Source organism: Thalassophryne amazonica, chromosome 5, assembly GCF_902500255.1.
Source record: "Thalassophryne amazonica chromosome 5, fThaAma1.1, whole genome shotgun sequence".
NCBI lineage: Eukaryota > Metazoa > Chordata > Actinopteri > Batrachoidiformes > Batrachoididae > Thalassophryne > Thalassophryne amazonica.
The window spans coordinates 3,150,990-3,178,716 of NC_047107.1; the positions used below are offsets into that span (position 1 = coordinate 3,150,990).

At 42.6% G+C, this 27,727-nt stretch overlaps 1 protein-coding gene across 1 annotated transcript in view; it reads left to right on the top strand.

The window, feature by feature from the left end:
• golga1 (golgin A1) overlaps positions 1-27,727 on the top strand; it is a 298,924-nt gene that overhangs the window by 101,668 nt on the left and 169,529 nt on the right. The window contains exons 12-13 of the mRNA XM_034169655.1: positions 137-232; positions 18,574-18,669. Of these exons, the coding sequence (XP_034025546.1) occupies positions 137-232; positions 18,574-18,669 (192 nt within the window). The remainder of the gene's footprint in view (positions 1-136; positions 233-18,573; positions 18,670-27,727) is intronic.

A 27,727-nucleotide genomic window follows, 5' to 3' on the forward strand; every position in this document is an offset into this window, starting at 1 on the left:
TGCTTGCATTTCACACAACATCCCAACTTCACTGGAATTGGGGGTTGTATTACAGGTCTTAGTTTCAAACTTAATGAATGAATGAATTTAGTGAGCTGCTTGGTCTAAATATTGAATGTTTTTGGTGATATTTCAGAAACTGACCCTGGAGCAGAGTGTGGAAGAGACCCGAACAAAACTGATGGCACTTAGGGCAAACCACGCAGAGACAGTCATCCCTCTGGAGGCACAGGTAGTCCAGAACAGACCCCTCTTCATGGACTAAATACCTCACATATGTCTCAGATTGTTGGACCAGAATTGTCCCTGTTTGCACCTGGTTGGTTGATTTTTATTTTTAATTTTCTGGAAGAGTGGCTCCTGTCCTTGATTTGACTTCTTGTTTCAAAACATAAAAATAAACTATCCTGAATTTGTGACGTCCTCAGCCTGATATGTTAGTTTCCTCTTGGAAAGAGAATTCATTCATCCATTCACTTTCAGCTGCTTGTCTGGGTTGAGGTCACAGTTGCAGCAAAGAAGCAGCTCATTCCACCCTTCCCTGTCCTCTGCCAACTCCCATAACTCTTCCTCGAGGATCCCAAGGCATTCCCAATCCCGCTGGGAAATGTAATCTCTCCAGTGTGTTTGTGAGTGTGTCTTGGGTCTCTTTCCAAGTTTGATGTGCCTGGAAGATGGCTTAGGGAGATCACTACACACCGGGAGCAATAGGGGATTAAAGACCTTGCCCAAGGGGCCCTTAGTGATTTCCAGTCTGGTGGGGATTTGAACCCATGATCTTCTGGACTCAAGCCCAACACCTTACCACTAGACCATCACCTCCTGACAAATTATACAGTATTTCTTGTCTTTGTTAGGCCTGAATCTGTTTTTTTCTCTCTTTTTGAGGTGCAGCTCCATCCAGAGATGGTGTGGTGTCTGTTTCTGGAACCCTCCTGTCCTGTTCACTGGCAACATTTCCTGTATGTTTGTTTTGTGAATTGTTCACATCATAGTACAGAAACAGCATTAGTGGAAGGTTACAAAATGATCGTCTTATGGCCTCGGACAGTGGACTCATCTCTGTGCTTGTTCTGTTAGACCTCAGTGCTGCTTTTGATACTGTTGACCATAAAATTTTATTACAGAGATTAGAGCATGCCATAGGTATTAAAGGCACTGCGCTGCGGTGGTTTGAATCATATTTGTCTAATAGATTACAATTTGTTCATGTAAATGGGAATCTTCTTCACAGACTAAAGTTAATTATGGATTCCACAAGGTTCTGTGCTAGGACCAATTTTATTCACTTTATACATGCTTCCCTTAGGCAGTATTATTAGACGGTATTGCTTAAATTTCATTGTTATGCAGATGATACCCAGCTTTATCTATCCATGAAGCCAGAGGACACACACCAATTAGCTAAACTGCAGGATTGTCTTACAGACATAAGACATGGATGACCTCTAATTTCCTGCTTTTAAACTCAGATAAAACTGAAGTTATTGTACTTGGCCCCACAAATCTTAGCAACATGGTGTCTAACCAGATCCTTACTCTGGATGGCATTACCCTGACCTCTAGTAATACTGTGAGAAATCTTGGAGTCATTTTTGATCAGGATATGTCATTCAAAGCACATATTAAACAAATATGTAGGACTGCTTTTTGCATTTACGCAATATCTCTAAAATCAGAAAGGTCTTGTCTCAGAGTGATGCTGAAAAACTAATTCATATGCATTTATTTCCTCTAGGCTGACTATTGTAATTCATTATTATCAGGTTGTCCTAAAAGTTCCCTAAAAAGCCTTCAGTTAATTCAAAATGCTGCAGCTAGAGTACTGACGGGGACTAGGAGAGAGCAATATCTCACCCATATTGGCCTCTCTTCATTGGCTTCCTGTTAATTCTAGAATAGAATTAAAATCTTCTTCTTACTTATAAGGTTTTGAATAATCAGGTCCCATCTTATCTTAGGGACCCTCGTAGTACCATATCACCCCAATAGAGCGCTTCTCTCTCAGACTGCAGGCTTACTTGTAGTTCCTAGGGGTTTGTAAGAGTAGAATGGGAGGCAGAGCCTTCAGCTTTCAGGCTCCTCTCCTGTGGAACCAGCTCCCAATTCAGATCAGGGAGACAGACACCCTCTCTACTTTTAAGATTAGGCTTAAAACTTTCCTTTTGCTAAAGCTTATAGTTAGGGGCTGGATCAGGTGACCCTGAACCATCCCTTAGTTATGCTGCTATAGACGTAGACTGCTGGGGGGTTCCCATGATGCATTGTTTCTTTCCTCTTTTTGCTCTGTATGCCCACTCTGCATTTAATCATTAGTGATCGATCTCTGCTCCCCTCCACAGCATGTCCTTTTTCCTGGTTCTCCTCCCTCAGCCCCAACCAGTCCCAGCAGAAGACTGCCCCTCCCTCAGCCTGGTTCTGCTGGAGGTTTCTTCCTGTTAAAAGGGAGTTTTTCCTTCCCACTGGTAGCCAAGTGCTTGCTCACAGGGGGTCGTTTGACCGTTGGGGTTTTACATAATTATTGTATGGCCTTGCCTTACAATATAAAGCGCCTTGGGGCAACTGTTGTTGTGATTTGGCGCTATATAAAAAAATTGATTTGATTGATTGATTGTTCTGTAAATTTATGTCTATCATGGCCCAAGGAGAGGGTCACCCCATTGAGTCTGGTCTGCTTGAGGTTCTTCCTCAGACGAGTTTTTCCTTACCACTGTTGCTCTGGGGGTTAGTAAGGTTAGACCTTACTGTGTGAAGCACCTTGAGACAACTCTGTTGTGATTTGGCCGATATAAATTGAAATTCAATTGAATCTCATTTTCTGCCGCTTGTATCCTCAATCTTATTTTTTTCAGTCACTGCCAAAGTTCATGACCACAGGTGATGATAGGAGCATAAATCAGCTGATAAATTGAGTCTTGTCTTCTGGCTCAGCTCCGTCTTGACCACGACGGTCCAGTACAGTGTCAGTAAAATTTCAGATGGCACCCCAATCCGTGGATTGAGTTCATACTGCAAATTAGTCCTGCTCGCCTCTACTTGGGGCAGTAACTCTCCCTGAGCCAGAGGGGACAGTCCACCCTTTTATGACAGAGGACCCAGTTTCAGATTTAGAGGTGCAGATTCTCATCCCAGTCATGTCACACATCAGCCTCAAACCTGCTCAATGTGCATCGGAGGTCACAGTCTAGAGCATAGGTGTCAACTGATTCCAGAAAGGGCCATGAGGGTGCAGGTTTTCTTTGTAACCACCAACTCCAGCAGTGATTTCAATGATCAGCATCACTTTGAGCAGATGGGAAGCATTCAGTAGTGAAATCACCTGGTGGAGTTGGTGGTTACAAAGAAAAGCTGCACCCTCTTGGCCCTTTCTGGAATCAGTTTGACACCTATGGTCTAGGGCCAGGAGAACCACAACTTCTGCAAAAAGCACAGATGCAACTCTGTCTACTGGCCAGTAGTGTTCATGGCAGTATTCACGCTAAGCATTTGGGCGCCAATAGATGGCAGTGTTCTATGCATTTTGACCCCGGTTATATCAGACGGTTGTCTAATCACAACTTGACTTTTGGCTTTTGCAAATGGCTTTTTTTGACATATGAAAAAATTGGTATATTTTACAAAAGCACATTTATATGTAAACCAACACACAGGTCACATTAACGTGTTTGTTTTTACATTGAATGAATTAGTCAACCAATCAGTGTTAGTTGAGGCTCATTTTACCCATAATCTCTTTAGCATCTGTGTGTGTTTGTTACAAAACTTCAGAATTAGTGCATTATTTAAAATTTAAGGATATGTGTTATATTTTAACTTTGTACAAATGGCAAAATTGTCATTAATGTTGTCATTCTATCCAGAATAATTTGATTTATAATCAAAACCATAAGTCAAACTGCTTTATTTTCCAAGACCTCTGCTTCAACGGCAGAACTGCTGTATGCGGTTAAGGAATATGACTTTTTGTGACAAGCTGGTGGTCAGGCTCCTTTTGCTGTGGCAGAGTAAAATACGTAGTAAACAGGAGCTTCCAACTGGGGGGCAGAGCACACAAAGACAGAAGTGGTGATTCATTGTTTGTGTTTGTGACCGTGGTGGTTAAAACTCAATTTTGAAAGTTATTGGTTATCGGTAGCTGTAGCTTCTGCTAAATGTTTGGGGGTGATTTATTAGTTTAGCTTTATAAAAGATACTTTTCAGTTAGCTGATTAGCTGTTATTAAGCTAACCTTTTGGTTAGCTTTGCCCACCACTGTCTAGATAGGGAAGAATCCGTATTACACAAGCCTGCAAAGGAGAGAGTGTTGCTGTCACGCACCTGGCGAAGGTATGGGGAGCGAGGGAGAGTCCAAAGGGGATGTCTCTGAACTGGTACGCCTGTCCCTCGAAGGCAAGCTGGAGAAACTCTCTGTGGTGAACTGACAGCAGGATGTGGAAATAGGCATCCTTCAGGGTCCACAGTGGTAAACCCAGTCCCCCAGCCAAATTGCCTGGAGAATTTGCTTTGTGTGGAGCATGTGCAAATGCAGCACTTTCACGTACTGATTGTAACTTTGAGGTCGAGGATAGAACAAAAACCACCATCCTCTCTTGGAACTGCAAAATACATTGAATAGAACCGTGTTAGGTGATACAAACTGTGGACCCCCTCTATGGCTCCTTTCTTCAGGAGCTCTAGAGTTTTGCTTCCTGATAACAAGACACCCCTCTGGGTCTGTAACAACTGTGACTTTACACCATTGAACTTGGGAGAGGGATGACGATTAAACTTAATATTGTAGCCGCCTGACCAATGTGGAAAATCACCCATTGGTCTGAGACCAACTTACACCACCGGTCGAGCTGTCTGGGGAAAAATGACAGTGACCTGGTACCGGGTGTCAAAACCGACTACTGCAGGTAATGATTTTGAGGGACAAGCTTTACGGCTCTCCCCGTCCACCAGCCATTTCTGGGAGGTCCACCTGTGGATGGCCGAAAGATGGACTGCCTGGGAGAGCTGACACGGTAGACCCCCGATTGGCAGAGAGCACATCCGTTAGGCAGGTTGGAAGCTACCTGTGTGCTTAGGTTGCCATCTGGATTGCACTGAAAATTTGGCAAAGTGCTGTCCAGACCTGTTACTTCAACAGCACTCTCCAGGGTCTCTTAGGCCGCAGTGCTGAAAGCCTGGCCTGGGACAGCAGGAAAGGTGCGTAGTGATCCCCCGCAAACCTCAGATGAGGGGGATTGAGCCAACCACACTTCATGCTGGGCTATGGTCAGGGTGGACTCAACCTGACAAGCTGTCGTGACATGTAGGCGAAAGCCCGGAGTGAAACATCACTTAGTCAGCACCAGTATCCTGGAGAGACTGTGAAAGAACAAGGTGAGACAGGGAGTTCCCCAGACGAGCAATTTGGAGCTGCTGTGTCATTGCTCCTGGTAAGGAGGTCATCAGTGAACCTACATTGAGGTCATTGGCACGGGCCTCTGGCCGGGCAGCTCAGCGGGTGCTACAACCAGGCTACTAACAGCACTTCCACTGATAGCATGTGGTTCTAAGCCATACTTGAACTTATTATTTGGCACACAACTCGTCAATAACAAAAACTGATATACGAGGTCTGTTAGAAAGTATCCAACCTTTTTATTTTTCAAAAAACCATATGGATTTGAATCACTTGATTGCATCAGCCAAGCTTGAGCCTTCGTGCGCATGCGTGAGGTTTTTTCACGCCTGTTGGTTGCGTCATTCGCCTGTGTTGCAGGCTTTGTGTGAGCACTGGTCCACCCCTTTCGTCGTTTTTTTATTGCGAATAAATGTCTGAACGATTTGGAGGCTTTGCTGCATCAATTTTTTCGAGAAACTGTGAGAGACCTCCAGGTGGACACCGTTCGAAAATTCAATGGCTTTGAGGGACGATTTATGGGGATTACACAGATTAAGGAGGTGCTCCAGCCGTGTAAAAGACCGCCCACAGCGTCTGAGAGCGCGGCGCGCTCCGAGCGCCGATCGACAGGCTCAAACCCCGCTGAAAGCCAACCAGATCATTTCCAACGTGCAGGCTTTGTTGATCCGGGACGTCGTCTGAACTTACACAAAAAATGGCAGGAGACGTGGACATCAGCACTTTTTCGGCACATTCCACTGTTACAGGAGTTTTTTTCATGGAAAGAAAAGCGGAGGGAGGCGCCAACCGTGCCGCTCATGACGTGGCACAAAACCACCTCCGTGTTGGTCTCACAGGACGGCTTTGAGATGACTTTCAGACAGCTGTCAGTGGGTTTTCAGTCGTGTGACTAAACCGAGAAATTGAGCAATGAGCTGGACAGCCCCAACATGTCCTGTGAGGCTTCATCACGGCGGTGCTTTGCACCATGCGGCTCCACCGTGACGCGCGGAATTCCTCCGCACGTCTGTCTCAATGTGCCGAAAAGTGCTGATGTCCACTATCTTCCACAGTTCCTGTGCTAGTCAGACATCCCGGATAAAACACAGCGTCCAGTTTGGAAATTAACGGCACATTCCACTGTTACAGGAGTTTTTGTCATGGAAAGAGGAGTGGAAGAATTCCGCGCGTCGCGGCGGAGCCGCATGGCGCAAAGCAACGCCGTGATGAAGCCTCACAGGACATGTTGGGGCATGTCCAGCTCATGCACAATTTCTCGGATAATCACACGACTAAAAAGCCACCGACAGCCATCTGAAAACCATCTCAAAGCCGTCCTGTGAGACCAACACGGAGGTGATTTTGTGCCGCGCCATGAGCGGCACGGTGGCGCATCCGTCCGCTTTTCTTTCCATGAAAAAAAAACTCCTGTAACAGTGGAATGTGCCAAAAAAGTGCTGATGTCCACGTCTCCTGCCATTTTTGTGTAAGTCAGACGACGTCCTGGATCAACAAAGCCTTCATGTTGGAAATGATCTGGTTGTTTCAGCCTGTCGATCGGCGCTCGGAGTGCGCCGTGCTCTCAGCAGCTGTGGGCGGTCTTTAAACCGGCTGGAGCACTCCTTAATCTGTGTAATCCCCATAAAATCATCTCTGAAAGCCATCTGAATTTTCTGAATGGTGTCCACCTGGAGGTCTCTCACAGTCTCTGGAAAAATTTGATGCAGCAAAGCTCCAAATCATTCAAACATTTATTCACAATAAAAATCCGATGAGGGGGGTGGACCACTGCTCACACAAAGCCTGCTCACAGGCGAATGACTCAACCGACAGGCGTGAAAAAACTCACGCATGCGCACGAGGGTTCATGCTTGGCTGATGCAATCACACGTGATTCAAATCCATATTGTTTTTTGAAAAAATAAAAAGGTCGGATACTTTTCTAACGGACCTCGTACAAGACAATTCCACAATTCCCCATATATAACGTACATACATACATACATATATATACTTATTACCAACCCCCAGAGCAAGCACACAGGTGACAGTGGTAAGGAAAAACTCCCTCTGATGTATTGAGGAAGAAACCTCAAGCAGACCAGACTCTAAGGGGTGACCCTCTGCTTGGGCCATGATACAAACACATTTAACAACACAAACTCAAAGCCCATTATCATAAACATATCAAGTGAACACCATGTCTTCATCTACATACATATTTACATACATATACAGTATACATGTATACACACACCAACATACACCTACACATACATACACACACACACACACACACACACACACACATATATATACATACATGTACATATATGCACAGACACAAATGAATGTTACTGTACAAGTTCACAATTACAACTGACAACACAAAACTCATCGTACTTCATTAGATACATATCTTGAAACATCATTTTTTTATATTGATTTTTAAACTGATTGATCCTCCGTCAGGTTATTCGATAGTTTAGGGCCACACATGGAAACAAAGAAACCTTTCCTGGTCGTCCGAGCGCCAGCAATTTTAAAATGATACAAGCCCCATCCATCCATCCATTCATCCAAGCCCCGTAAATTATATTTTCCCTCTCTCTGTTAAATATTCTTGATTTATAAATGGCTCTTCTTTATTTTTCACTTTGTGCATTAACTGAACAGTCTTGAACGAAATCATATCATTAAGTTTTAATATTTGAGATTTAATGAACAGTGGGTTGGTGTGGTCTCGATAACCTGCATTCTGAATTGTCCTTAATGCTCTTTTTTGAAGAATGAATAATGGTTACAATGTAGTTTTGTAATTGTTGCCCCAAACTTCAGCACAGTAAGTCAAGTAGGGAGCAACCAAAGAACAATAGAGAGTATGCAGTGCTCTGCAATTAGGAACATGCTTTACTTTATTTAATACTGCAATACCTTTTGATACCTTCATTTGAATATGCTGAATATGAGCTTTCCAATTAATTTTTTCATCAATAATGACACCTAAAAACTTCTCTAATAATGACACCTAAAAACTTCTATGTTTACCCCATGTATATTTAATTGAATTTGTATGTCTTTTTTATAATTTCCAAATTACATCAATTTAGTTTTAGACAAAGTTAATGATAATTTGTTAATATCAAACCATCTCTTTAACTTTATCATTTCTGTTCCTAAATCAGATAATTGTTGCAGATTTTCCCCTGAGCAAAACAGGTTTGTGTCATCTGCAAAGAGCACAGTTTTAACCAGATCTGAGACTTTACATAAATCATTAATGTATAAAATAAATAATTTTGGGCCCGACACAGAACCCTGTGGTAGCCCACAGAACCCTTAGGGGAGGTGATGGTCTAGTGGTTAAGGTGTTGGGCTTGAGTCCAGAAGATCATGGGTTCAAATCCCTGCCTGACTGGAAAATCACTAAGGGCCCTTGGGCAAGGCCTTCAATCCCCTATTGCTCCCGGTGTGTAGTGAGCGCCTTGTATGGCAGCACCCTGACATCGGGGTGAATGTGAGGCATAATTGTAAAGTGCTTTGAGCGTCTGATGCAGATGGAAAAGCGCTATATAAATGCAGTCCATTTTAGCCCACAAATGATGTCCAGACATGAAGAACAGTATTCCCCGAGTTTAACAAACTGCTTCCGGTATTGTAAGTAACTTTTAATCCAGCTCAGAGCCACCCCTCTGATCCCATACAGTTCCAACTTTTGAAAAATATATTGTGATCAATTGTGTCAAAAGCCTTTCTTAGGTCAATGAGTAAACCTGCTACTATTACCCTTTGGTCCACATGTTTATTGATCTCTATGGAATCGAGCAATGCCAGTGTCGTGGACCTTTTTGCTCTAAAACCATATTGACTTTCATCAAGCAAATTATGTCGATCTATAAATTTATCCAGTCTGCTGTTGTAGAGTTTTTCCAGTATCTTTGAAAATTGTGACAATAGAGACAGGGGCCTGTAGTTAGTAAAAAGATGCTTGCTACCACATTTGAATAAAGGTATCACTTTTGCCACTTTCATACTGTTAGGAACAATCCCAGTTTGAAATGATTTATTAAAAATATATGATAATGGTTTTGCGATTTCAGTAATTATTCGCTTTACTAAGGACATACGTATATCATTATGATCCATTGACTTTTTACTTTTGCATGTACTAACTACATTAATAATTTCCCTTTCATCTACTGGGCTGAGAAACATTGTGTGTGGATTTCTGGCGATTAATTGCTGATTTTTCCCATGGACTGTGTGTGGATTTCAGCTGCCAGATCTGACCCAACATTAGCAAAACTTTTATTGAAACTATTCACTACTTGGCTCATGTTATATTCATCTTGTTTCTGTTGCATCTGTCATTGCACATAGTGCCCTGCAAAGCTGTGGCAAATGGGTGAAGGATTTAGGATCAGACCAGCACTTCTGCAGTCTTTCAATATATAGTACCCTTTTTTGCTGTTGTGGTAAGAGCTTCAGCATGTGGTCACTTATGTGATTTTGATGCCAGGCTTCAAGCAGTGTCTGCTTGAAGCCTGGCCAGTCAAACCAATCTGTCAGCCAAACGGCATAGAAACACAATTAAAGCAAGCATCGTCCATGAGGGCTTGTTTCAAGTGTCCGTGTCCAAGACATGATGGGCATAAAATATGGTTGTCCTCTGGGCTCAGAGGTGCCAGACAGCTACTGCGCACATGCACCAGTACGCAGTAGAGATTAGTGTGTGTGTGTGTGTGCGTGTGCGCACTTGGTGACTAATGCCCACGTGCCACAATTATAAAGCCCCAAATTCAGCTTCAGTGAGTGGAAGGCGCTCATGGTGTCTCAGACTCACACCCAGGTGTCACAGCTGTAAAGAGCGGTATTGAGCGGTAACACTACAGCCCTTCACACTGACACCTAGGTTTTACAATTATCAAACACCAAATGGCAGAGTAGCTGGGAGCAAACGCACTCACAGGACAGCGGGCAGACTCAGCCTGTGAAAACAACTGCTGTAGAGCGTTACCCACTCGCAGCAAGCAGGCAAAATCCAAAATCACAGGACAGCGACTCAGTCATGTCGGCATGCACGGCGTATAGAGTGTGATTACGTTGTAAGACGTGCACACATGTAGTTCACTTGCGTAAAATGTGCTGGCGGTATGTAATGAACACAGACACCAATGAATTAAACATTCATGCCACAGTGGTCAAGGTAGTGTGGTATGTCCCACAGCGCGACATGTCCCGATGTGTCCCGCGCACATTAGATGTGTCCCGCGCACATTAGCAGTAACAAGTTAAGCCCCAATTGCTCATCGTAGTAAAACAGAGTTACTCACCGAGAGCTTAAGCCACCAATTGATCACCCGCAGTAAGCTGGGTTACTCACCGACAGCGGAAGCATAACAGAGGAAATAACTCTTGCAGCCTCTGGAGGGTGTGTGTGTGCAGCTCCAACCAATAAGGTTGCAAGGCTCTGGCAAGACAAGCGATCCGAAAGAAATTGGACCTTCTGCTCTCCATGGGAGAGATGGAAACAGGAATGATTGCTGGGTGACATGACATGCTCTCATATACTGTTGGCTGATGTCACCCAGGTCACGCCCACTAATGTGTTTATTTAAATCTTTATGCCGCCTCACACCCGAGGCATCAAAATAATATAACAATATTTTCATTTATTGAATAAAACATCACACGCGGGCACCATAAAAATGTAGTGTTTAATAAATTTACAGATATTCAGGCCTCGCAACGGGGGACCATAAAGATGTAGCAGAATAAGTAGTTAAACTCCCAAATTGAATTAGACTGGGTTAGGCCCATCTGATGAGTCACCAAAATAATTAACAATGTAGGGTTTAATACTTATTATTCAATTATTACTCGGGCACCACCTATTTATAGCATAGGTACTTTAATTTAAACATTCATTCATCAGTCTCAAATTAATTAATCAGTCTCAGTTTAATTAGTCTCTGATCTGAAGTCTGAATTCACACGATACGGTTGACCGAGGGTTTCCTTCTGAACACAAAATGAACCACAGCAGAAATATTTACAATTTATTTACAATTTATACAAGAAATGAACATTTTACTGGCATTTTATGGACAGTGATTAAAATAAGTTCATTCATGGAAACAATTTTCTTACTCATAAGATGTTGGAAGAAAGAGAGATAAAGCTTAAAGAATTTTAAGTAAATAAATCTGATTGGAATTTAGTGATGAATTTTGAAGCCAATTATTAAGAAAAATATTAAACAAACATGAATATGTTTAAAAAGGAGCCACCTGTATACATTGACAACAAACCTTTTTCCTGGACCTTGAACTGGGTCACTTAGCTGCTGTTGAAGAGATGGTTCCGTCCGTCTGTATGTTGTCAATATTCATGTTCGGGCAGCGTGAGCTCACTTGGGTCAAGGGGTTAACTCAGCGTTGTCCCCAGCGATCCCAATGCCTTGCAGTGGGTCTGGCCTTAGCGTGAGGTCATAAAACTTGGGTTCTCCTGGCCTGAAGAAACTCAGATTCTGACGTGAAGCCATTGTAATGTCATGTAATTCATAATGACCAAAAATTCACTGATAAAAAGGCAAGGGCTCCCCTTTGAAGACCTTTGAATTACAGTTTTGTTTTTCTCTGCGAAGCAGTGTTGAGGCCCAAAGGGGTGTCTCCACTGCTTATCTGAAGATCTCCAGATGACTTGGGAATTTCTCAACTGAGAGTGGAAGCACAGTCAGTCTCCAGTTGAAAACTCAGGATTTGTTGAGACAGCATTAATGTATTTATTTAATTAGGGCGAATCGAGGCCATGGCGCTACACTCTTTCTCTCTCACTCTCTCCTCTGTGCCTGCTGTGTCTGTGGGTGCTGTCAGGCTGTTGATGACCTCCTCATACTCCTGACCGCAGACAGTTTTCCTCAACAAACTCCTCAGGCTGTGCGCTGGCTGCCTCATGGACCGCTTGGGCTCACTTCCTGTCGTCACTCAGCATGAAATAATTGATACATGTAGCATCATTATTATGGGGCACAGACATTCTCAGGCAGATGGGTACCGTGATCCACTTCAGCCACTGAGCACTTTCAAATGTATACAATAATTATTTTTCAGTTTCAACTTATTTTCATTTATATAGCACCAAATCACAACAAGGTTACCTCAAGGCGCTTCATGCAAGTAAGGTCTAACCTTACTAACCCTCAGAGCAGCAGTGGTAAGGAAAAACTCCCTCTAAGGAAGAAACCTCAGGTAGACCAGACAAGAAAAACAGAAGAAATACTAAGGTGATCGCCTACCACTAGCTTCACTAAAAGACCCAGAATTTAGATAAAGTTGAGGCCACGGCACGCTCCGTTTACTAATAAAATGAATTAAAAGAGTAAAAAGCGTAGAACTATACTATGCCAGTATGCTAGCCATATGAAAGGGAAAATAAGTGTGTCTTAAGTCTGGACTTGAAAGTCTCCACAGAATCTGACTGTTTTATTGATGCAGGGAGATCATTCCACAGAACAGGGGCACGATAAGAGAAAGCTCTGTGACCCACAGACTTCTTATTCACCTGAGGGACACTAAGTAGTCCTGCACCCTGAGAACGCAAAACCCGGGCCGTTACGTAAGGTTTAATTAGGTCAGCAAGGTAGGGAGGTGCCAGTCCGTGAACAATTTTATAGACTAGTAACAGAACCTTAAAATTAAACTTATACATTGTTTCCTCTCTAGTCTGCATGAAAGCAGTTAAGTATTATTAGCCCTATTCAGGTCTTTTGGGGTCCAGTGGACCCACAACGTTTCCGTCAATTCCCGTGTGAGCATTTAACAAGCCTACACCTTGATATTTCACTTAATCCCTATGTGCCTATCTGTGATTTAGCACAGAAAAATTTTTTGGATGAATTATTTCTGGTTTTGATACACTAGCTGAAAATTGACTTGGGGTCCAATTGACCCTGCTCCGGGGTCCATTGGACCCCATTGTCATATTAGGTTTTGATATATGTAATTTTAAATTAGTATGTATTCAGCAGTTGAAATATGAATTAAATGGCCAAGGGAAGAGCACAAGGTTTGTCTAGTGATTCTGTCTGTTATCCTGATTAGGACACTGCAAAAAAACTAATCAAATATTCCACCTGAAATCAGGCAAGCCGATAACACGCAGAACATTCATCAGAGTGTGTATTCAATGGCAACATCACTCTCGTCTCATATGTATCCAAACTTGATGAGTCATGATTTTCAGCCTCTACTATAGCACAGAAGTGGATCTGAAAACTGTTATATTGACCCACTGAAATACAACCAAAAGCAGAGTTACAGATTAGACTGTCTAGATGGATTCTTCACTGTGAAAGTCAAAAATAGAGGGGCCCATGATTGTGCTCTTGACGTGGTTGCTGTTGCAGATGCACCTGTTCCATCATCTGTATCATGAGCGATGACTGTTTCCTCAAATCTCAGACATTACTGAATTGAAGTCACAAATCAGAGTCGTGTGAACGTACTTGAAACTCTCACCAAGCTCAGGAAAGATGCCTTCATGACCTCGGGATGTTGGTAGTGAATCGGGCTGTCTTTAAACCTGTTGTAGGGTTTCATGGAACACTTTGGGTGTTATTTCCTCACCTGGATATACCAGTATGCATAGGGGATTAGCATAGTTGGTTCACTGAAAAACATTCCCCTTGACTTCCACTCATCTTTGGACAACCCATGGCTGTCCATCAACATTTTTGGCTGTTTACTTTTGATCAAGTGCATCAAACGGAGTCCAATGGCCCCCGTTGAAAATGCTGTATATTTAATTTTTTTTGTATTCTGTCAGTATTATAGGATGATAAATCTGTCCTTTTTAGGGATTGGTATTGATAAGTTTATCTATCGATGCCATTATCGATTCCGCTTATCGATCCGATTCCTTATCGATTCCCTTATTCACCTTGTGAATTTTCTGTGTACTAAAAGTAGGCTTACAGGTTTTCTATGCCAACAACATTTTAAATTGGTCACTTGGTCCTTGATCTCTGGTCATAAATAAAATCGGTAGTTTTTGTCAAAAGCATTTCCTTTCAGACATTTTGGCATGAAAGTCTCTCGTCCTCTGAGCTGAGCTCAGCCGGCTGCTGCATGTCAGCACAGGACGTCTCGTTTTGGGAGGAAAAAACACGTTTTGATCAATTGCAATTTGTTTGTATAACAACATTTGGAAAGAGGTGTCATTTGATTTAAACAGTGTTTCACTTTGAAGTTATTAATTCCGACTGGACTTTATCGTTCTAACTTGACTCGGCAGAGAGCCGCGCAGCGTTTGGTGCTGTGTGAACAGAGGAGTGACTCACGATTGACATATTCAGGGATGAAAGTGGTGAAAAACAAAAAAAGCTGAAACCCAAAATTACCCCCAACACCACCAGCACGGAAATGTTTGGATTCTAGTAGCTCTGAAATGCAATCTGGGACTATTCCAGACAATAAACTGCAGTGAGTGCAGCATGCATTTAGTGAGAAAAAAAAAAAAACTTTCCTTATTCACATTAATTCCCGTAGGATTCTGCTCTTACTAGGATGCAGCAGTTTTCTACTTTGGCAGATAGTTCTGGAGGAAATCACTGAAGAAATTAACACATTGAAATATGGTTTCACTGAAACAACCTGTCATTAAACTTAAATAAAACAGGGATGAAGTGGAGGTGTAAGAGTCACTAGGTCACTAATATATGAATAAAAATAAAAAATAAAAATTACAATTTGACCTTTTACAACAATGTACGCTGAGCCATTAATTATACATAAAACAAATGCATACACAGCACACAAATGCACACACAACATGCTGATGGGAACAGCTTAATGCTAACTTTAACATTGAAAACGCCATAGACATGCTAACGCGTTAGCATTGGTCCTGTTATAAAATTTATAAAAGTTATAAAATACATCTGTCAACTGTTTCAGAAGGCCTTAACAGGTCGGTTTAACATAAAAATATTAAATATTACTCAAAGACATATGCTCTTCAGGGGTTTAGAGGGGAAAAATTAAGATAAAGCAAAATAAAACAATGAATCCACGAATCAGTAGTGCTTCGATCTGCAAATCACTGCTTCGATTGGTTCATGGTTCAAAGCAAAGCTGTGCTGCCGAAAAGTTGATTACAGACCCGCTGCAGGACTGTAATCAATGTATAGAAATGACCATTTTCCTGACAACACCCCCCCCCCCCCCCCCCCCCCCCCAAAAAAAAAAAAACAGCCACTCTGAAGGACCGATAAGGGAATCGTTAAGCAAAAAGGTTATTGATGTCGGTGGATCGAATCATTTCTTAACAATACCCGAAAGGAACCGGTTCTCGATAATCAACCCTAGTCCTTTATGTTATGTAACATGTGCACCTGACCAATATGGTATTATTGAGGCAATGGATCGTTTATGGCGTTATTCTGTTGGAATGACACTTTTTTCTCTAAGATGTCCTTAGGTGGGTGTGTCATTTGCTCTTTCCAAGAGAATTCTTTGATCAATACAAGGAATTACTTGTTTAGTTACTTACCATGATATTATGATGGAAATAAACATGTTCGATAGTTTACAATAGTTTGGTATGTCCACAAACAACACATTTATATTGAGGTCCAGTGGACCCCAATGGACCTGTACTGTGATTTTTAACCATGGACCTGAATAGGGTTAAATGCCCTCAAATGATCTTACATGTAAAACAGATAACCAGTTTAGAATATTGAGAGATTAGGCAGTTTAAAAGGAGAGGAAAAAGCGATCTATGGCTCAAGACTACGGCATGATATCAAGGTCACATTTTACTATGACACAGAGAGCGGCGTGACGTATGTGACGGAGCTCTTCTGTGAGCAGCTGTTTTTATTTTCTAATGCTCTTCAACATGACTGAGACAGTGCGTGCACACGGCAGACGTTACCTGCGTATTTGGCTCTGGTGAGAGCATTGATGAAGACTTTCTCCTCCACCACAGCAAAGGCTCTGAAATCTTGGCTGCACATGCGAGCAGTTTGTTGGTCAGACGAGACTTGACACTCGATGGTAACTTACGTTTGACGGATGAAGCGATGTTTAGCTGATTCTTTCAGGAGTCTGTCTTGTCAGTGTGCCTCTTCAGACCTCTGGCCCCTGACTCACTGGCGTACTGGACTCAGACTAAACACGCTTTGACTCTCCTGAAGTTCAGGAATATTGGCAACTTCTCTGTCACTTCTGTGACCTTAACAGATAAGTTGTTACTTTTGACTTTGTGTTGCAAAGCAATCGGATTCTCTGCTGGTGTTTGCTCTCTCCATTGCTGTTCTTCTTTGAATTCTGGTGGAAAACAGAGGCCAGAAGCACTGTTGGCTTCTGGGCCGTGTAGTTCTTTTGACTTGCGTTACAGTGTAGGCTTATTGAAAGAAAACTACAAAATGATGGCACCTGTCCTGTTGTTGTTGTTTTTTTTTTTTTTTGGCTTGTTGGTTTTCTTGGTTCCTACTTCCATGAACTTTTTTATCCTGTGCCATGCCAATCATGTGAGTAATCACAAAGTTGACTCCAAACTCACAGGAATCTCATGGGAATCCCATGGGCCATGGGATTCCCCCCCCAAAAAATGTCAGCTCTATATCACCCGAGTAAGGTCTAACCTCACAAACCCCCTGAGCAAGACACAGTGGGAAGAAAACACTCCCTCTGGTGGTGATGAGAAGAAACCTCAAACAGACCAGACTCAGAGGGGCGACCACTACTTAGACCATTCTTACACTTACAAGGTTTTTACAAAAGATGAGGGAAAAAAAAAAACAGTCTGTTATTGACATATATAATCACTCATCTTCCACTGCTTTTCCGGGTTTGGGTCACAGGGGCAGCAGTTCCAGCAGGGGACCCCACACTTCCCTTTCCTGGGCCACATGACCACCTCTGACTGGGGGATCCTGAGGTGTTCCAGGCCAGTGTGGAGATATAATCTCTCACCTAGTCTCCACCACCCGGGGGTCCCTCCAGATGAGTGCCTGGAAGACATCCCTAGGCAGGTGTCCAGGGGCATCCTTACCAGTTGCCCGAACCACCTCAGCTGGCTGCTTTCAACATGAAGCAGCAGCGACTCTACCGAGCTCCCTATGGATGACCAATGTCTCACCCTGTCTCTAAGGGAGATACCAGCCACCCTCCTGAGGAAGCCCATTTTGGCCACTTGTCCCCAGATTAGTTCGGTCATGATCCAACACTCACGACCATAGGTGAGAGTAGTAACGAAGATTGACCAGTAGATCGAGAGCTTCCCTTTGGCTCAGCTCCCTTTTTGTCAAACAGTACAGTTGAGTGAATGCAACACCGCCCCTGCTGCACCAATTCTCTGGCCAATCTCACGCTCCATTGTCCCCTCACTCGTGAGCAAGACCCCAAGGTACTTGAACTCCTTCACTTGGGGCGAGACCTCATTCCCTACCCGGAGTAGGCAATCTTTTAGTTTCCTGCTGAGAACCATGGCCTCAGATTTAGAGGTGTTGATCCTCATCCCAGCCGCTTCACACTTGGCTGTGAACCGATCCAGTGAGTGTTGTACAGGTAGGTCACAGGCTGATGAAGCCAACAGGACCACATCATCTGCAAAAAGCAGTGATAAGACCCTGATCCACCAAACCACAAAACCCCTCCTCGACTACACCTCGATATCCTGTCCATGAATATCACAAACATATAATAATGATAATAATTTGTGTATATAGCACTTTAACACCAACAGAATGCTTCACAAACAACAGACAGCACACACCATCGGTTTTCTAAACCCACTTCATCAGTTAAGTGTCATGGGGGGGAGCCTGTCCCAGCGGTCATTGAGTCAGAAGGAGGTTGAGCCTGGACGTGATGCTGGTCCTTCACAGGGCCACGTGTCCACAGATAAACACGTTCACCACAACGCTCAGTTCAGAGTCACCACTTCATTAAAGCCGCATGTGTTTGGAGCAGCTGAAGGGAACTGACAGCCGACAAAGACGGCAGCACCCGGTCCATGTGAGGACAGCACCGAGTGTGTTTAGTTTGTCTGTTTGCTGTAAAAATGGAGTAAACACTGAGCTGATGTGATCGTTTTGTCAAGTTTTAATGTGTTTGAATGCAGACTTGGTGCATTTTGTGCATTAATGTTTGTGAGTTATTGCTTCATATAATAAAGTGCTGTTATTTTCTCAGGTTTCCAGAATGAGTTTGAGTATCATGGAGCTACAGACTCTCCTCCGACACAAAGACGAGTCCTCCAGAGCCTACAGGGACAGGACAGACGCACAGGTCAGCCAGTGTCCAGCAGCCGGGGGAGGGTGGGGATTGGGTCTTCAGATCCAGTATTCAAGCATGGTCTGTTTTGCCACTGCCGTATTCAGCCTTCATTTGCACTCTTTGGTGTAGCCGCACAGGCGTCGGCACCACAGGCAGGGGTCGTCCACGCCATCAGTGGGCCTTTTATACAAAGACCACAGCATGCAGCACCCACCTCAGGTCTTCCACCTCACAGTCTGTCCAGGCCCTTCAGTTTGGATCCATCCATCATTCATACCTTGGACAGAGAGAAAAAGAGCAGAATCAGTCAGCTGGAAAAAAAAAACCACACAGTTCAATTTCAAATTATTTTAATTTACATAGCGCCAAATCACAACAAAGTTGCCTCAGGTGCTTACACAAGTAAGATCTAACCTTACTAACCCCCAGAGCAAGACAACAGGTGACAGTGGTAAGAAATCAATCCCTCTGAGGAAGAAACCTCAAGCAGACCAGGTGACCCTCTGCTTGGGAAATTCACCTAAGATATAATTATCAGCAGTAAATCAGCAGGAAAACTGAGAAATTACTAAGATGATCACCAGCCGGTAGCCCTAACTTCACTCGCACACCCAAAATTTTGATAAAGTTGAGGCCGAGACCTGTTCTGTTGTCTAATAAGATGACTTAAAAAGATAGGAAGCATAGTAACATAGTATACCATTGTGCTAGCCCAAAAGAGAGAAAATAGATGCGTCTTAAGCAGTGGTGGGCACAGTTCCGATAACCGATAATTATCAAAGATAATGTTTTCATTATTGGATTATCTTTTTAGATAACTTTGAAAACCATTATCGGACTAATTATCTTCTGATAAATTTTTGTCCGATAATTTTAGACCGTTAACATGGTAAACAAAGCTGAACGGCTACAAACTTATAAAATTTAAAATCAGTTGAGCACCTACCTGTTAAATGTTTTGTAGCTGATGTGTATTTCTACCCTCTGCAAAACAGAGGAGAGCTGCTTCTAGAAAAACCGCTCATCCTCTGGAGGCAATGGAGAACTGGTCACAAAAAAAAACTCATTTCTTTTAACCCATACTGATACGTGGGCAATATCACCCAAGTCATCCAGAGGCATACATTTTTAACTTATGGTTCAAATTTTAACTAAACTAATTTCAGACAAGTTATTTAAATTACATCACGTCTGAAGTTTTATAAAGTGAAAATATCAGATATTGTTTTAGTTTTAAAGTAATGCGCTAATTTTTAAGGTTTTAGTGTGGACATACTGTGTCCAGGTGCATTATGGGTGATGGGGTAATCTCAGTACGTTCACGACATGAGAAATGCATTAGAAACACTGATCAGTCTCCACGGACAACAGCATTAAACTCTAGTGCCTAAAACTCTTGTGAATATATTCTGTGGGTTTATAGACGTTATTGTATTTGCATTTGTTAAATTCCACGCATCTTAAATGTAGCAGACACAGATTATCTGGAATTTTGTTTTGGCAAGTTTTCAAGGTCTCTACTGCCATCTACTGGCCAGTAGTGTTCATGGCAGTATTTGCCCTGAAGCTGGGCTGATATTTTTAATCACTGTACTCGGTTCCAGTTCAAACTGTACCACAGAACTGCATGGAGTAAAAGTTCAGAGTGCACGATTTCTGTTCTCACACACATTGTACATTCAAAAACCACACGTCGGACTCGTGTTTCCAGAAGCAAAACGTAAACAGAAGCTTTTTTTTTTTTTTTTTTCAAACTTAACTTACAAAAACTCTAAATGAGAGACATCAAAGTTTAAAAAAAAAAAAAAAAAAAAAAACAATTACAAGACAGGTCTGCAGTGTTTGCACAGGCACAGTGCGAGCGGTTGGACGCTTGTAGCTCTTCAGCAGCAGGATACCCTCACGACGGCCACCAGAATATCAAACAGGTTTGATTTTCATCTGACCATACGATCAGCGATCAGGAGGTGGTCGTGAGATGTTAAACGCAGCTCGTTACTCCATGTATACTAAACGATGCAGGGCGCACGATTAACCTCAAACTCGGTCCAAAAAATTCTCGCACAAATGAAAAATCAGCTGAAAAAGGGCCAAAACTCACACTGGCACCAGTAGATCATGACAGTGTTCTATTTATTTTTGACAGTGGATATATCAGACAGTTATCTAATTACAACTTGGCTTTTTTGAAAATGCCTTTTTTTTTCTTTTTTGTTTTACAAATAAATGGCATATTTTACAAAAGCACATTTATCTGTAAACACCAACGCACAACACACCTCACATTAACATGTTGGTTTACAGTTAACCAATCACTGTTAGCTGAGGCACATTTTACCCAGAATGCCATCTGTCTGTGTTTGTCGGGGGGCTGACATCCTTTGAACCATTAACATTAAAGGCATATGTAAGCATTTTAAGTATTTTATGGAATTTTTATTGCAAATGGCATACAAATGGCATATACTTTTCATTTCTTCACACAGAACACAAATAATTCTAAAGACGGTTTTAACCAAAATGACTCTGCCTTTCACATTTCAGGGCTGTGAAAACTCTGCGGATCCACAGGATTCCGTGGATTTCATCATGGGCGGGGTGGGTGGGGGGTGTTAGTGTTGTACTCTTTAATCGTGATCGTTACTGAGTTTTTAAAATGCTTATCGCAAAGCGTTCTTTTTTTTTACGACATCATGTAAGTTTTATAAGTCCGCGGACACTGATCTGTGTGTTACAGATACAAATCGGTTTCCTCGGATTCGCGGAGGAAAATTGGCACTCAAAGCCTGGCTGTTAGGACAGTTGTCGTAAAGTGGGACTGGTTGGTTGCTGCGGTGACGCTGTGTGGCTCCTGTGCGACACTTAGCTAAATGTAGCATGTTGACATCACAAACTTTTAAAACTTTCAAGTTTTTAAAAGAATTTTGCAGCATGTCTGTGTCACTGAGCGACATCAGACAGAGAGAAGATGGCGAGAAAGACGGTTTGAAAAAGTCTGATAAGGACGATAATCTATGGAATTGTTGCTGGCTTCATCAACACACCTGAAAGATAAACGGGAAAAGCGAACTGGTAAGAATTTTTTTCTCTCTCTGGAAAATAAACATTGTGCTGTTCAAACAGGATTTCAGAAAAGATTATGTGCCTTTTTTCATTCATTAATCTAAACTTTCTTTCGTTGAAAAAAAAAGACATTGTGGCTTTGAATGAATTTAGGCTACATGAATTTACACAATGTAAATTAGTTTTTATTCATGTAGACTATTTTCATGGGAAAAAGACACTGTGGCTTTGAGTGAATTTACAGGAATTTACACAAGAATGTGTGGCTTTTTACTATAAGGTATGTTATTGATATTTTACCCTGATTTTTAAAATATTTTACAATCTTTAGCTGTGGTTTTTGACATGGTTTAACAGTCTTTTCAGTCATCATGAATTTCATGTAGTTTAATTGTTCTGAGTTAATGCATAATTTGGTTTACAATTAAAAGGAAAATTGTTTCTGGTCCAACTTCCATGTCATATTCTGTTATTTCAACATGATCATTGACAGTTTAATCAATCAATCAATCAATTTTATTTATATAGCGCCAAATCACAACAAACAGTTGCCCCAAGGCGCTTTAGATTGTAAGGCAAGGCCATACAATAATTACGTAAAAACCCCAACGGTCAAAACGACCCCCTGTGAGCAAGCACTTGGAAACAGTGGGAAGGAAAAACTCCCTTTTAACAGGAGGAAACCTCCAGCAGAACCAGGCTCAGGGAGGGGCAGTCTTCTGCTGGGGCTGGTTGGGGCTGAGGGAGAGAACCAGGAAAAAGACATGCTGTGGATGGGAGCAGAGATCAATCACTAATGATTAAATGCAGAGTGGTGCATACAGAGCAAAAAGAGAAAGAAACACTCAGTGCATCATGGGAACCCCAGCAGTCTACGTCTATAGCAGCATAACTAAGGGATGGTTCAGGGTCACCTGATCCAGCCCTAACTATAAGCTTTAGCAAAAAGGAAAGTTTTAAGCCTAATCTTAAAAGTAGAGAGGGTGTCTGTCTCCCTGATCTGAATTGGGAGCTGGTTCCACAGGAGAGGAGCCTGAAAGCTGAAGGCTCTGCCTCCCATTCTACTCTTACAAACCCTAGGAACTACAAGTAAGCCTGCAATCTGAGAGCGAAGCGCTCTATTGGGGTGATATGGTACTAAGAGGTCCCTAAGATAAGATGGGACCTGATTATTCAAAACCTTATAAGTAAGAAGAAGAATTTTAAATTCTATTCTAGAATTAACAGGAAGCCAATGAAGAGAGGCCAATATGGGTGAGATATGCTCTCTCCTTCTAGTCCCCGTTAGTACTCTAGCTGCAGCATTTTGAAATAACTGAAGGCTTTTCAGGGAACTTTTAGGACAACCTGATAATAATGAATTACAATAGTCCAGCCTAGAGGAAATAAATGCATGAATTAGTTTTTCAGCATCACTCTGAGACAAGACCTTTCTAATTTTAGAGATATTGCGTAAATGCAAAAAAGCAGTCCTACATATTTGTTTAATATGCGCTTTGAATGACATATCCTGATCAAAATGACTCCAAGATTTCTCACAGTTACTAGAGGTCAGGGTAATGCCATCCACAGTAAGGATCTGGTTAGACACCATGTTTCTAAGATTTGTGGGGCCAAGTACAATAACTTCAGTTTTATCTGAGTTTAAAAGCAGGAAATTAGAGGTCATCCATGTCTTATGTCTGTAAGACAATCCTGCAGTTTAAAATTGGTGTGTGTCCTCTGGCTTCATGGATAGATAAAGCTGGGTATCATCTGCGTAACAATGAAAATTTAAGCAATGCCGTCTAATAATACTGCCTAAGGGAAGCATGTATAAAGTGAATAAAATTGGTCCTAGCACAGAACCTTGTGGAACTCCATAATTAACCTTAGTCTGTGAAGAAGATTCCCCATTTACATGAACAAATTGTAATCTATTAGATAAATATGATTCAAACCACCGCAGCGCAGTGCCTTTAATACCTGTGGCATGCTCTAATCTCTGTAATAAAATTTTATGGTCAGCAGTATCAAAAGCAGCACTGAGGTCTAACAGGACAAGCACAGAGATGAGTCCACTGTCTGAGGCCATAAGAAGATCATTTGTAACCTTCACTAATGCTGTTTCTGTACTATGATGAATTCTAAAACCTGACTGAAACTCTTCAAATAGACCATTCCTCTGCAGATGATCAGTTAGCTGTTTTACAACTACCCTTTCAAGAATTTTTGAGAGAAAAGGAAGGTTGGAGATTGGCCTATAATTAGCTAAGATAGCTGGGTCAAGTGATGGCTTTTTAAGTAATGGTTTAATTACTGCCACCTTAAAAGCCTGTGGTACATAGCCAACTAATAAAGATAGATTGATCATATTTAAGATCGAAGCATTAAATAACGGTAGGGCTTCCTTGAGCAGCCTGGTAGGAATGGGGTCTAATAGACATGTTGATGGTTTGGATGAAGTAACTAATGAAAATAACTCAGACAGAACAATCTGAGAGAAAGAGTCTAACCAAATACCGGCATCACTGAAAGCAGCCAAAGATAACGATACGTCTTTGGGATGGTTATGAGTAATTTTTTCTCTAATAGTTAAAATTTTATTAGCAAAGAAAGTCATGAAGTCATTACTAGTTAAAGTTAAAGGAATACTCGGTGTTGGGAAAGTGTAGGAACACGGACCCACAACAGGGGGCGAAAATGAACGGACAATGGAGGAAGTCAAATAACAAAGCTTTACTGTTGTGAAACACGCACAACAAACACAACTGATTACAATGTCGAAATAAGCCAAATGTCAACGGTGTTGTGTGGGCAGGCTCGAAGATAGGAGACATCTGTCCAAGTCGAACCGGAACCACCCGGTTCCTCCGCCACCGAACCCGGGAATACTGGAGCCGCCAAGTCCCGAACTCCCAGGTGGCCACTGCCTCCGCTCATCGGATCCGGTACTGCTGGCGAGGAACAGAAACAGTCAGGTGTGGGTGCGGCAGCACCCAGCAACACGTAGGGTGGAAACACCACCTCCACCTCTCGTCAGAAAAATACTGTAGTGTAAGAATGTGAGTACTTATCCAAAAAAGTCCAATACAGTCTCCAGCTGTACTACTCACTGTCTGCACACAAGCAACAAAGTATTACTGTCAGGAAGACAATAGAATCGGCTGAGAACGTTACCTCTTTGGTAGAGCGATATCTCGGCAATGAGGTGGAGATGCCGTCCTGCTGATATCCCTGCAGATCCGATGATTGATGACAGCTGTCGCAGGTGATGGGTGACAGCTGTCACTCTGGCTGCTCCTGCAAGGCGGCAGCGCCCCCAAGTGCCTGGAGCCCGCACTCCAGGCAGGGCGCCCTCTGGTGGTGGTGGGCCAGCAGTACCTCCTCTTCAGCGGCCCACACAACACTTGGCTCAATAGAGCTCTGACTCTTTGTCATCCTGGCTACAGTGCTGAAAAGAAACCTGGGGTTGTTCTTATTTTCTTCAATTAGTGATGAGTAGTAAGATGTAGCTTTACGGAGGGCTTTTTTATAGAGCAACAGACTCTTTTTCCAGGCTAAGTGAAGATCTTCTAAATTAGTGAGACGCCATTTCCTCTCCAACTTACGGGTTATCTGCTTTAAGCTGCGAGTTTGTGAGTTATACCACGGAGTCAGGCACTTCTGATTTAAAGCTCTCTCTTTCAGAGGAGCTACAGCATCCAAAGTTGTCCTCAGTGAGGATATAAAACTATTGACGAGATGCTCTGTCTCACTTACAGAGTTTAGGTAGCTACTCTGCACTGTGTTGGTATATGGCATTAGAGAACATAAAGAAGGAATCATATCCTTAAACCTAGTTACAGCGCTTTCTGAAAGACTTCTAGTGTAATGAAACTTATTCCCCACTGCTGGGTAGTCCATCAGAGTAAATGTTATTAAGAAATGATCAGACAGAAGGGGGTTTTCAGGGAATACTGTTAAGTCTTCAGTTTCCATACCATAAGCCAGAACAAGATCTAAGATATGATTAAAGTGGTGGGTGGACTCATTTACATTTTGAGCAAAGCCAATCAAGTCTAATAATAGATTAAATGCAGTGTTGAGGCTGTCATTCTCAGCATCTGTGTGGATGTTAAAATCACCCACTATAATTATCTTATCTGAGCTAAGCACTAAGTCAGACAGAAGGTCTGAAAATTCACAGAGAAACTCACAGTAACGACCAGGTGGACGATAGATAATAACAAATAAAACTGGTTTTTGGGACTTCCAATTTGGATGGACAAGACTAAGAGTCAAGCTTTCAAATGAATTAAAGCTCTGTCTGGGTTTTTGATTAATTAATAAGCTGGAATGGAAGATTGCTGCTAATCCTCCGCCTCGGCCCGTGCTACGAGCATTCTGGCAGTTAGTGTGACTCGGGGGTGAACATATTCATCCTGCTGTAACCAGGTTTCTGTAAGGCAGAATAATCAATATGTTGATCAATTATTATATCATTTACTAACAGGGACTTAGAAGAGAGAGACCTAATGTTAATAGACCACATTTAACTGTTTTAGTCTGTGGGCAGTTGAAGGTGCTATATTATTTTTCCTTTTGAATTTTTATGCTTAAATAGATTTTTGCTGGTTATGGTGGTCTGGGAGGCAGGCACCGTCTCTACGGGGATGGGGTAGGAATGAGGGGAGAGCGGGGAGAGAAGCTGCAGAGAGGTGTGTAAGACTACAACTCTGCTTCTGGTCCCAACCCTGGATAGTCAGGGTTTGGAGGATTTAAGAAAATTGGCCAGATTACTAGAAATGAGAGCTGCTCCATCCAAAGTGGGATGGATGCCGTCGCTCCTAACAAGACCAGGTTTTCCCCAGAAGCTTTGCCAATTATCTATGAAGCCCACCTCATTTTTTGGACACCACTCAGACAGCCAGCAATTCAAGGAGAACATGTGGCTAAACATGACTTCCAGTCCGATTGGGGAGGGGCCCAGAGAAAACTACAGAGTCCGACATTGTTTTTGCAAAGTTACACACCGATTCAATGTTAATTTTAGTGACTCCGTTGGCGTAACGGGTGTCATTACTGCCGATGTGAATTACAATCTTACCAAATTTACGCTTAGCCTTAGCCAGCAGTTTCAAATTTCCTTCAGTGTCGCCTGCTCTGGCCCCCGGAAGACAATTGACTACGGTTGCTGGTGTCGCTAACTTCACATTTCTCAAAACAGTCGCCAATAACCAGAGTTTGATCCTCGGCGGGTGTGTCGCCGAGTGGGGAAAAACGGTTAGAGATGTGAACGGGTTGACGGTGTACACGGGGCTTCTGTTTAGAACTACGCTTCCTCCTCACAGTCACCCAGTCGGCCTGCTTTCCCGGCTGCTCGGGATCTGCCAGAGGGAAACTAACGGTGGCTAAGCTACCTTGGTCCGCACGACTACAGGGGCCTGGCTAGCTGTAGAATTTTCCACGGTGCGGAGCCGAGTCTCCAATTCACCCAGCCTGGCCTCCAAAGCTACGAATAAGCTACATTTATTACAAGTACCATTACTGCTAAAGGAGGCCCGAGAAATAACTAAACATTTGGCACCCAGAGCAGAAAAGTGCAGGAGAGACAGGAGAAGCCGCCATGCTAAACCGGCTAAGAGCTAGTAGCTGCGCTAAGCTAGCGGATTCCTAAAAACACACAAAGGAATAATGTGTAAAATTGAGGTGATTCAGCAGAGGGAGTGCTTTAGTTAAGGCACGTGAAGATTACACTGTGAAACAAATCGTTATCTAGGTAACTAGATCAATCTAACTGCGCAGATTAAACAGCTAACAGATACAGCAAAACGCCGCTGTGCTCCGGAACAGGAAATGATACAATACCACAGTGAGAGCCAACCACCAGTAGAGGCAAGCAAGAGCTGTCAAAAACGAATGAATGAAAGGTTGAATCTAGAATCATGTAATATGCATGAACTGTTTTTAGATTTGTTCTTCCAGGAGATGTTGAAAATGTATCAGTAGATGAAAATTTTATTCGGTTTCTGGGGCCCCACAAGGC